The sequence below is a fragment of the Octopus bimaculoides genome, chromosome 25 (genome assembly GCF_001194135.2).
Source record: "Octopus bimaculoides isolate UCB-OBI-ISO-001 chromosome 25, ASM119413v2, whole genome shotgun sequence".
In the NCBI taxonomy this organism is placed as follows: Eukaryota; Metazoa; Mollusca; class Cephalopoda; order Octopoda; family Octopodidae; genus Octopus; species Octopus bimaculoides.
Window position 1 is genome coordinate 7,623,120 of NC_069005.1, and position 12,185 is coordinate 7,635,304.

The 12,185-nt window shown below is 37.2% G+C and overlaps 1 protein-coding gene across 1 annotated transcript in view; it reads right to left on the minus strand.

Annotated features, from left to right (window-relative positions):
* Positions 1 to 12,185, minus strand: part of LOC106881787 (DNA topoisomerase 3-alpha) — a 42,512-nt gene that overhangs the window by 21,653 nt on the left and 8,674 nt on the right. Inside the window, exons 6-12 of the mRNA XM_014932292.2 lie at positions 11,353 to 11,444; positions 8,925 to 9,095; positions 7,190 to 7,235; positions 6,262 to 6,316; positions 4,211 to 4,285; positions 3,211 to 3,391; positions 2,027 to 2,133 (exon numbers count right to left, since the gene is read on the minus strand). Coding sequence (XP_014787778.2) covers positions 2,027 to 2,133; positions 3,211 to 3,391; positions 4,211 to 4,285; positions 6,262 to 6,316; positions 7,190 to 7,235; positions 8,925 to 9,095; positions 11,353 to 11,444 — 727 coding nt within the window. The remainder of the gene's footprint in view (positions 1 to 2,026; positions 2,134 to 3,210; positions 3,392 to 4,210; positions 4,286 to 6,261; positions 6,317 to 7,189; positions 7,236 to 8,924; positions 9,096 to 11,352; positions 11,445 to 12,185) is intronic.

A 12,185-nucleotide genomic window follows, 5' to 3' on the forward strand; every position in this document is an offset into this window, starting at 1 on the left:
AGCTAGTCATGAGTGGTCGATCCTATTATTTTTAAACTTCAAACTTCATTTGTTTTCTATTTTGATAAATTCTCTCTGTTGAAAATTATATTTTTATATTTTAAATAATTTGCAATTTCAGGAAATATGTTTTTATATTAAATTTGTGTTTTCTAATAAGGTGGACGAGTGATTGATAGATAGATAGATATCAGTAAGTAAGTAAGCCAATAGCTCGCTCCGGCCAGTCATGGTATTAGCTGTCAGTAGCCAAAGAATCGACAGGCCAGCAACAGGCATGCAGGCAGACAGACAGATACTTCACTAGCAGTGAGCACTTTCACTTCTGACAGCTAATAGCATGACAGTGCCGAAAGAACCACTACTTAGTCACTCAATTTGTAATAGATACGATGGAAACGGTGACTAAATCTCCCTCAAATCCCACCCTACTGTCTTGAATAACAGAATACTTTCGCTAATGTAGGGCTAGATACACTATATCTACAGACAGGGTAGGCACAAACGGAACAGCTTTGATCAGAGGTTTGCTGGATGAGGATGCAGCTTAAACAACAACTATAACGATTGTAAGCGTAAGCTGGGCTTATATAACAATAATTATGTTTGTTGGCACTCCGTCGATTACAATGTCGAGGGTTCCAGTTGATCCGATCAACGGAACAGCCTGCTCATAAAATTAACGTGCAAGTGGTTGAGCATTCCACAGACACGTGTACCCTTAACGTAGTTCTCGGGGATATTCAGCATGACACAGTGTGACAAGGCTGACCCTTTGAATTACAGGTACAACAGAAACAGGAAGTAAGAATGAGAGAAAGTTGTGCTGAAAGAGTACAGCAAGGTTCGCCACCATCCCCTGCCGGAGCCATGTGGACCTTTAGGTGTTTTCGCTCAATAAACACTCACAACGCCCGGTCTGGGAATCGAAACCGCAATCCTATGAGCGCGAGTCCGCTGCCCTAACCACTGGGCCATTGTGCCTCCACTAACAATAATTATAATGCACCAACAAAGAAACTACAACATGGTTGTTTAGCATACTAAAAATAACAACCAAATCTCCATCACATCATACTCTAATGAAGTTTTCTCTACCATTTTTTTTACCGATGGACCCCTTTGTTTCCTATTTTACTCAAATGGACCCTCCTAGCCATTCATTGTTTAAGAAATCTTATTATATTTTTATAATTAAATATTACCAAAAATTGTATAAAAAATAGTTTAAATATTTTATTTATTGTAGGAGTATAACTCTTTCTCTTACTCTGAAAGCAACCATAGATGGCAGCACCAAGAGTCATTGGAAGTAAAACCAATTTACAACAAAATCACATATTGGACCCCCAAGAGCCATATGGACTCCGGTTGAGAACAACTGCTCTAATGTCTGAAAATAAAGACACATTATATACTGTAGTCCTAGGTAGACCTTGACTGAAAATAAGACGGAATGGTGAAGCAACAGAACACTATTGGCCATACATCCACTAAACCAGGGCTAACCTTAAGCATCAATACCCTTTTTCTTTCAGCCCCTCATACAAAAATCAGCCATCTCTGCCCCCCTTTAAAAAAAACCATTTGGCCACTTAAAAGTTTGATGTCATCACAATGGATGACAAGACAGGGATAGGGACCATATATGACCATACACCCTCCGGTCCTTAGCTTCTGGCTGGATCTCATGAACCCTGTCTGTTTAGCCACTTGTAACCACATTTGGTGGGTGGAAAAGGGTTTCAAAGAAGAAATACGGAGGCGGGGAATTATAAATGTTCCTTCTTGAAGGGAAAAAATTACCAGAGAGAGAAAGAACCAAAAACAGAGAGAAAGAGGGAGATGGGGGGGGAGACATAAGAAGAGAGATAAAGAGAGTGAAAGAGAAATAGACAGAAATAAAGAGGGGGAAAGAAAATAGAGAAATAGAAGGGGAGAGACACAAGGAGAGATATAAAGAGGAAAAAGAGAGAGGGGGAGAGAGAAAGAGAGAGAGGATGATTGGAAAGAAAAGGGTACATACCTGTAACGAGTTACAATATTTAATGGGGTGTATTGGGGGATGAGCTTGATCTGACTTGTGGCCATTCCTGGGATTTGGACCATCCTCCAAGACACGAGATGCAAAAGCTGTGCAAAGAAACATTATTAATCAGACTTCCAGAACTATTAAAGTGTTAATTAAATGTCTGAGATAAATTGTTGTTGATAAATTTTCAGACTAATAAACCATGTTCTGAGATGAAAAATAAACTGACTTAGCCCTTTAGCATTTAAACTGGCCATATCCAGCTTTTAACCGGTTATATCCAGATTTAAACCGGTCATATCCAGCTTTTAGGCAGTCATATCCAGCTTTTAGCCAGTCATATCCAGCTCAAATATTCTACTTGTTTTATGTTCAAATCAGTCAGATCTGACCTTAAGTTTACAGTGAAAAGGTTAAAATGAATTAATTACAATATAAAGTGATTAAGAAATGTCAAATAAGTCATAATCAGTTTTGTTAATGTAATCATCCTCATCGTTATTGCAATCATTAGTTAAACCTTTCATTGCAAGAATCAGATATATACACTCCAAATTTCAGCACCCTTAACTGCAGAAAGCAGTTTTATATACCAATCTATCTTTTGTTGAGGAATATCATGTTTGAAACTATTGTTTTAAGATGTGTCAAGTTTAGTGAGGCAATGTGACATGCAAAAAATATCAATTCTATTTTTTGGTAGATATTTAACATTATAAGTGGAATAACCATGAAACTTAATTTCATAGTGAAAGGGTTAAAATTAAGTTAATTACAATATAAAGTGATTAAGAAATGTTATCAATGTCATAATGAACTTCGTTAGTGTAATCATCCTCATCATTGTTGCTATCATTGATTAATCCTTTTACTACAGGAATCAGATATATCCACTCAAAAATCTATGGTACTAAGCAGAATATTTGCAATAACGATATTTCTGCTTCAGCAACTCAGTGCTGAATCTGTCTGAATTGTAATGGAAAATAGGTCGGTTTCAAAACATTGAAATCCAGGTCAGAAAAGCAAAGTTTGAAGGGAATAGTAGTCATTTCCTTTGATTGCTAGATAGAAGCAAATAAGGAAATAACATTTACTGACCAAAGATAAAAAAAGAATTAAAATTTTGTTACACAGTGTAATTAGTGATCAATAAACACGGCCATTTTGCTACATACCACCCCAAGCTGGATCTCCAGTTTGCTTTCTAATCAAAGCATGTAGATCAATTTCTTTGGTAAACATATTTGTTTCTGTCCTTGGGTAGCTGATGATACCCTGAGTATATAATTTTTCAGCAATCCTCATTGTTTCCTTAGCACCAATTTTTAGTTTCCTTGAAGCAAGTTTCTCAAGTTCCTGAAGAATAAAACAAAGTTAGCAACATGAAAAGAAATGTTAGTGACATGGACGAGAAAGTTATTGAAACGAAAAAGCAAGTTGGCAACACAGAAAGGAAATGAGGAACATGGACAAGAAAGTTAGTGGCCTGAAATGGAAAGTTAACAAGGACATTAACAAGATGAATGAGGAAGTTAGCAGCATTAACAAGAAAGTTCATGACATGAAAAAGAAAAAAATTAGCAACACAAGGAGGAAGGTTTAGAAACATAATATGGGAAGGTGGTGACATGAAAAGAGGAGTTAGCAACACAGATAAGAAAGTTGGCAGAATGGAAAGTGTCAGTTAGCAACATGGACACAAAAGTTAGAGGCTTGAAAAGGGAGGTTAGTGGCTGAAAGAGTCCTTGTGGCGCGCCACACCCGATGGCTGGACATGATTAAAAAAGATCTCCAGTGACTCGACATCATCTTGGACGATGCAGGAGAGGCTGGCATGGGACCCCCAGCAATGGAGAGCTCTGATGGATAATGGTCAGCTCTATGCATGATAACATCTCTGGGACTACTAACCTGGGAATGACCCCGCCAACCCTATCAAGCAAGAGCATGAAGCAGGCAAGCAAGCAAAGCAAGCAGTCTTAAAATGACATGATAATCACAGCTAGAATGATTTTTGGTCATGTGGCTGCCTGATCAGGAATCATCTAGGGTTAAAAAACAATAACAAACAAACTCAGTGGCATAGAATAACCGTCAAGATCAAGTCTTTGAAATACGCAACCACCTTAAGTGACACTGAAATAGTTTTGGAGATGAGACAGAAGACAGACTTACCACTGTGTCTAAAGGCTGAGGACGCCATTTACTCTTCTGTCGACTTTTCACATCACAAACAACAGCAGTTGGAGACTGAAATAGAAAAAGCAGTAACCACTGTTTAATGAACCGTTTTTATTGTATGATACAGTGGTGTCTTTTATACACTTTATTCTGCCAGTCCCTAATTGCAAAATTTAATAATCTGGCTAGTGAACCCTTTTGATAGCAACATGCACAAGACCATCACTGGGTCTATGATACAAACTTCCTGTTTGAAGTGATCTAAATTCTTTTCTACTCTAGGCACAAGGCCTGAAATTTTGGGGTAGGGGGCCCGTTGATTAGATCGCCCCCATTACTTTTAAGTGGGGATAAATATTACCTTTAATTTTATTTGAATAAAGTGATTCTGGAAGTTTCCATTTTATGATGAGTTGAAATCACAGTAACCAGCACTTTATGTCTACAAATGAATGATGTCAAAAGACTGTCAAAGTTTAGATTCTCATGTAATTTCATCTCATTACTAGCATTCATCATCATCATCATCATCGTTTAACGTCCGCTTTCCATGCTAGCATGGGTTGGATGATTTGACTGAGGACTGGTGAAACCGGATGGCAACACCAGGCTCCAATCTAATTAGGCAGAATTTCTACAGCTGGATGCCCTTCCTAACGCCAACCACTCAGAGAGTGTAGGGGGTGCTTTTACGTGTCTAATTGAGGCCTCTATCAGTCAGGTATGGTTGTATGGTTAAGAAGCTTGCTTCCCAACCATGTGGTCTTAGGTTCAGTCCCACAGTGTGATTCAGTCCTAGAGGGTATTTGGCTCACAACTGCAAGGTCATGAGTTCAGTTCCTGGTGGTGCATTATGTCCTTCAGCAAGACACTTTATTTCATTTTGCTCCAGTCCACTCAGCAGGCAAAAATGAGTTGTACCTGTATTTCAAAGGGACAGCCTTGTCACATTTTGTGTCGTGCTGAATGTCCCTGAGGACTAGATTAAGGGTACATGTGTCTGGGAGTATTCAGCCACTCGCGCTTTAACCTCACAAGCTGGCTGTTCTATTGATCGGATCAACTGGAACTCTTGTTATCATTACTGAGAGAATGCCAAATTTTGACATTATCCTGTGATTAATCACATGCATTATCTAAAAACTGATCAACATACATTATCCTGTGATTGATAATCTACATCAGTCACGAGTAAACAACAGCCTACAGGTCTTTCTGAATGATAAACAAAAAAAAAAAAATTAACTTGAATTTTTTTTAGTAGAGTGGCCAGTCTGACAATGAGCCATGTCTCATATGGCCCACTTCTCAAAATAGGTTGCCCATGCCTGATCTCCACTAATTGATAACTTAGAGTATCCTGTGATCCTAGTTACTTAAAGATACTTCAAGGCAAACAGGTGAGTAAGACAGAAGCACTGTGTGTCCTTGCAAGTGTTTTATATCAACAGACCCCAACCTGCTTTGCACAGGGGCTGGTTTTGTGCCAGACAATTTTTCCAAAACTAGAGAATCACATGCATAAAATGCAATAATTTAATTATTAGGGGAAAAAATAAGTTCAAAAAAGAACAATTCAAACTTTTTGAGAGGTCCAAAAAGAGAGAAAAGAATGATTTCTAATAAAGATTCATCATATTCATAAAAAACAGTCAGAGTAAGTAATAAGAATATGAAAATAGTAGTTGAAAAATATCGCTATAGGTATAAATATACCATAAACAATTATAGAAAAATGGAGGAGAAAAAATCTTTTTTTCTCGTCCATTTTTCTGTAACTGTCTATGGTATTTTCATACTTATAATGATATTTTTCAACTACTAATTTAATTATTACATGTATGATACATTTATAATGTATATATAATGCAAAAACACCCTGCAAACTGTGATAGTAATAAAATAGAAATAAAATTTTTTATACCAAATGATCCACAAGAAGGTATTGGAATGTGACCCAGTACTGATCAACAGGTTGGTGGTTTGGTACTCCTGGTTTAAATAATACAGATAAATAGATCAAGATATAACATAGAAGTACTTACCTCAAGACAATGTTCATAAAAAACCAAACATACCAAATAGTCAAACAGATGTTTTCTGAAAAAAAAAGAGAAAGAGAGGATGAGGAAGAGATAGAAAGAGAGGCAGAGAGTGTCAGTTATTAGATTAACCCTTATCTTGCTCAAATATTCCAGGTGTTTTATGTTCAAACTGGCTAGATTCAGCCTCTTACAGCTACCCTACACTGTGATTCTAAAACTTAACAAACACACCATTGAAATCTCAAAGCTACAAGATAATGCATGATTAATTCAAAACAATGTCGAGCATTGGGCTTCACAGAGGCAATGACCGAGACCTTTGTCAGTATGTTGCACTTGAGAAGAAGACCCATCAAGCCAAGCAAAATTGCAGTCGTGGCAGATACTTGTGTCATGCAAATTAGCATGTAAAAGCACCCTGGTGTCACACAAATGGCACCCATGCCGGTGGCACGTAACAGCACCCATTACATTCTCGGAGTGGTTGGCATTAGGAAGGGCAACCAGCTGTAGAAAACCATGCCAAACCAGACTGGAGCCTGGTGCAGCCTTCCAGCATGCCAATCCAGTCAAACCATGCAACCCATGCCAGCATGGACAACAATGTTAAGTGATGATGATGATGGATGGATGTGAATAAAAAAGCATTAATTTTGGCAGGATAATATGAATGCTAAAGGGTTAAACTGGTGTTTCAGGCCTTTGTGCCTCGTGTAGAAAGGATTATCTAACTGGTGTTTGGAATATAAACAAAACATGAAATTTTGAGGGAAAGTTTAAATTCAGATCACTTTAACGCAAGGAATTCATATCATAGAACCAAGGGCAGTCTCAGACAGGTCTGCATCAAAAGGTTTATGTCTTTTCAAGGTTGGTCAGACATTAATACAAACAATAACAACAACATCAAAAGTAAAACCGTATTTACCTTTGCCAAGTGAATTCTGCAACAACGTCATCAATTTTGTGAGTTACTGGCAAAATAAATATTTGAAAACTATTAGAGCTGATATAAATCTCATTACAAACTTGGCATATCTACAAATGTGTGCTTCCCCACTACAATGACTTTATTTCTTCATAAATTTTAGGGAAAATGGATATTTTTTTAATGAAATTCTTTACAAATTCCTTTCACATAATGTAGATTCTGGTTATATGGAAAACTGAGGTGAAATTTTTTTTCAAAAGGAGGGAAAGAAGTTTTGGGTAATTCATACAAGTTGACTTTGTTTCCTCATAACTTTCAGAAAAATGGGTATTTTTTAATGAAATTTTCAACAAACACAAAGTGTAAATTACAATTATATTCAAATTTAATGTAAAAAACAAAGAAATTGGTGGGCACATACTGACACATAGCACATAACTATAATTTTTTCAAAATTTCAAGTTTAATTTTGGAGAAAATTGATGTGTGTTAATATAAATGTGCATGAGTGGTTGGCGTTAGGAAAGGCATCCAGCTGTAGAAACTCTGCCAAATTAGATTGGAGCCTGGTGTTGCCATCCGGTTTTACCAGTCCTCAGTCAAATCGTCCAACCCATGCTAGCATGGAAAGCGGACGTTAAACGATGATGATGATGATTGTGAGCATTCACCAATTTTGTATTTTTACACATTAAATTCCAATATAATTGTAAGTTACACCATCTGAAAGGTATTTGTAGAATATATCATTAAAAAGTACCGTAAAAACCCATGTAATTTGTGCACCAGTGTAATTTATGCAGGTGATTTTCAGGATAAAATTTGTTAAAAAAAGTTTCTACTCATGTAAAATTCGCACCTAAAAGTTTTCAGAATTGTTGATATAGCCAGGGGAAAGAGGTTTCCAGTTTAGTTGTATTTAGCATAAGTTCACTTACTTATGATTAGATTTTATTAAATTTTCATTAGATAAAAATAATTTCTGTTTAACAGGTATCACATTGGAAGCTATTAAATTGCAAAGTGTTCGTGTTGTTTATAATAAACTTTATTTTACATTTCTGGCCCACAAGAGAATATGTCCAATCTTTACCATACTGCTGTATGTTTTCTCAAATCATGATCACAGGAAAAGTTGTTGATAAGAATTACCAACAAAAATGCTTTGTTTTTATACCTTACATAAAACCTGATACCTGTCTAATAAAAAATAAAATACAAATGGAAGATTTGTATTCTATTTAATCAAAACATGATGTCATAGGTGAGGACTGATTTTGTACTTTTCTCATGGTATTATGTACAAAAGAAATTATTAAAAATTTATACAAAACTACATTTAGGATATATGTATAAACTATATTACAAAATGTAAATAAATGTTGTAGTTTAGATTTAGATCTCATTCCTAAGTTGTTGTATTTTATAGATTCAGATATAAAAATACTCAGAAATCACCCCAAAAAATCTAGAATCTGAAACACTTGTGATCCCAGGAAATTCAGACAAGAGATTCTCAACTGTACTTGGAAAAGTATACTTCACTGATGAAGTTATAATAACACTGAAACGAGGTAACTAATCAAAATGCTCGACATTGACCAAGAGGCAGATCACAGATATATCTTGCCCCCCCCTCCCACACCAAAGCACACTTCCATCTTGTGAGGGAACAGAAGTTGTCTGTGAGTAATACATTTGTTTTTGACAAGTGACTGTAATCTAGACTCACCTTTTAACTTCCAGAATGGTTCAGCAATGAAGGCTTCGACCTGCTTGTAGCGTTCGACAACAAAGCCCAGGGTAGGGAACTGACAGCTGCCATAGCTAATAAGGTGTTCAGCAAGGACTTCAGGGAAAACTTTCTGAAGTCGTAGTGTCTGAAAACGAGTGAAGGCCGCACCTAGGTATGAGGATAGAAAAACAAAATCATAATTGTCTGAGGTAGGGTTTAACTGGTGGCACCAGTCAATACTGTGTTCACCCCATACAATTATCAATACTACATCTTGCAAAGATGAGGCATCCTGTTACTTGGTGATGTCACTAGTGTCAGTGCCACCTAAAAATCATCCAGTATACTCCGTAAAGGGGTTGGCATCAGGAAGGGCATCTAGCCATAGAAACTATGCCAAAGTGGCGAGCTGGCAGAATTGTTAGCGCATCAGGCGAAATGCTTAGCAGTATTTCATCTACCATTACGTTCTGAGTTCAAATTCCACCGAGGTCGACTTTGCCTTTCATCCTTTCAGGGTCAATAATTTAAGTACCAGTTACGCACTGGAGTCGATGTAATCGACCTAATCCCTTCGTCTGTCCTTGTTTGGCCCCTCTATGTTTAGCCCCTTGTGGGCAATAAAGAAATAAGAAACTATGCCAAAACGGACATTGAAACTTGGTGCACTCCTTTGGTTCATTGGCCCCTGTAACCATCCAGCATGGAAAACAGATGTTAGCCTATTTGTTAACCTATTTCTGTTGAGATACTCTATGTTTATTTCAATTAATTTTAACCCTTTAGTATTCAGATTACTCTGTCAAATGTAATGTTTGTTTATTTATGTTGTTTTGAATTAACCATGCTTTGAGGTTTCAATGATGTGATTGTTTAGTTTTAGAATAACTTTGGAGGGTTGAGGAGAGACGCCACATCTGGTTGGTTTCAACATAAAACTGTTTTGAATATTCTGACCAGATATGGCCAGTTTGAATGCTAATGAAGAATTTAGTAAAATATCTTTGTTATTATTAAGATGGTGTTAGGAACATAAATTAAGACTAAGTTTTGGTGGAAGATTTTAATTCAGAACTTTTGAAAGCAAGACATTTGTACTACAGATCTGGGTTGGTCTCGGGCAGGTTGGTATCGAAAGGGTTAAACAATGATGATGGGATCAATAAGGGCCAATCCAGTACTTAGGTCTATCTCATAGCTTATACTCCTCCAAGAAAATTTTCAGGTGGAGTGGAGGCCAATAAAATATGTCCTAGTCAGCAACTGTTGAATCTACGAGGGGTGCTGAAACATTCCTGGTTTTGGGTAAAAGAAAATATAGGGGGATCAGTTAATTATGATTCTATTCAACATTCCCCCCCGCCTCCCAATTCACACACTTGTAGCAGTCCTTCAGTTTTTCTAAGCCCTATAAAAGAGCTCCAACCAGGCCTTTCATGAAATCCTTAAAGCCAGGAACTTTTCAGTACCCCCTTGTATCTAACCAATTATCCCCTTCCCATAAAATTCACTAGTTGTCTGTGTTAGACACCATGATCATTCAAAATCTACCAAGGTGGACTTTGCCTTTCATCCTTTCGGTGGGGAGGGTTAATAAAATAAGTACAGTCAAGCACTGTGGGCCAATGTAACTCACTTGCCCCCCCCCCTAAAATTTCAGGCCTTATGCTTATAATAGAAACAATTATTATGATAACGGGGAAAAAGGTGACTCACTGGCAGAACTGTTAGCATGCTGGGCAAAATACTTAGTGGCATTTCATCTGTCTTCATGTTTTGAGTTCAAATTCTGCCAAGGTCAACTTTGCCTTTCGGGGGAGTCAATAAAATAAGCACCAGTTGAGCACTGTGGTTGATGTAATCAACTTACCCCCTGGTAAGCTGATTACATGTTGATCTTGTGCCAAAATTTGAAATCATTAAGATGACAGAGAAAATATCTACTTGCCTTAAATGGTGATTCTAGAACCAACATGATGAAGGTCAGAGTCATATTCTAACAAATGGGAAAAAAAAAAGTCATAGTCATTTTAACCCAGTTAACCCTGTCGAAATTTTGAACGTAGTTAACAAACATATGGTAGCGTCCAGTTAACCACTATTGCAGTAAATAAACCAAATACAATGGTTAAATAAATACAACAAGCACTATTTTACATCAGTTAACCTTTATTGCAGTAAACAAACCGAATACAACTCTTCTAATTAAGGACAGTGGGTTAAAATGGGTTAATAAAATCTCTTTCAAAAATTTTTAATTATTTTTAAAATTGATTAAAAGTATTTAAAAAAAAAAGAATTTGAGGAACTACATATTCATGCTGTATCTTAATGAATGCAAAAAGTTATTTTTCCAAAAAGCTCTTCCAAAATTCTACCGACTTTGCCAACCAAATTAGTTTTAAATGCTAAAAGATTTACTAACCAATTCGAAGGTCAAGCTCCATTCTAGCATCAACAGCTCTAGAAACATTTTCATCAGGAGCAACAAGATTTTGGCAGGCACGATTCACAGCTCTGTCAAAAAATGGAAAGATTTTAAGAGAAGCCATTTGTATTAAAAATTTATAGTTATCTATCAATCGATTCGTTTTTTTTTTGGACTTGTTTCAGTCATTTGACTGCGGCCATGCTGGAGCACCGCCTTTAGTCGAGCAAATCGACACCAGGACTTATTCTTTGGAAGCCTAGTACTTATTCTACCGCTAAGTTACGAGAACATAAACACACCACCATCGGTTGTCAAGCGATGTTGGGGGAACAAACACAGACACACAAACATATATATATACAAATATACGGCAGGCTTCTTTCAGTTTCCATTTACCAAATCCACTCACAAGGCTTTGGTCGGCCCGAGGCTATAGTAGAAGACACTTACCCAAGGTGCCACGCAGTGGGAATGAACCCGGAACCATGTGGTCAATTTTGCCTTTCATCCTTTTGGGGCTGATTAAACAAGTACCAGTTGAATACTGGGGTGGATGTAATCAACTCACCCACTCCCCAGAACTTGCTGGGCTTGTGCCAAAAGTTAAAACCAATATGATAATTATTCACAGAGGCAAAAGTGGTAGAGTTTCTTTCGAGCAATGGGCCCCATGGAGGCAAAGTGGCTGAGTCCCTTTCGAGTGTTAGGCCTCATGGAGGAAAAGTGATTGAATCCCTTTCAAGTGTTGGACCTCACAGAGGAAAAGTGGCTGAGTCCCTTTCGAGTGTTGGGTTTCATAGAGGAAAAGTGGCTGAGTCCCTTTCGAG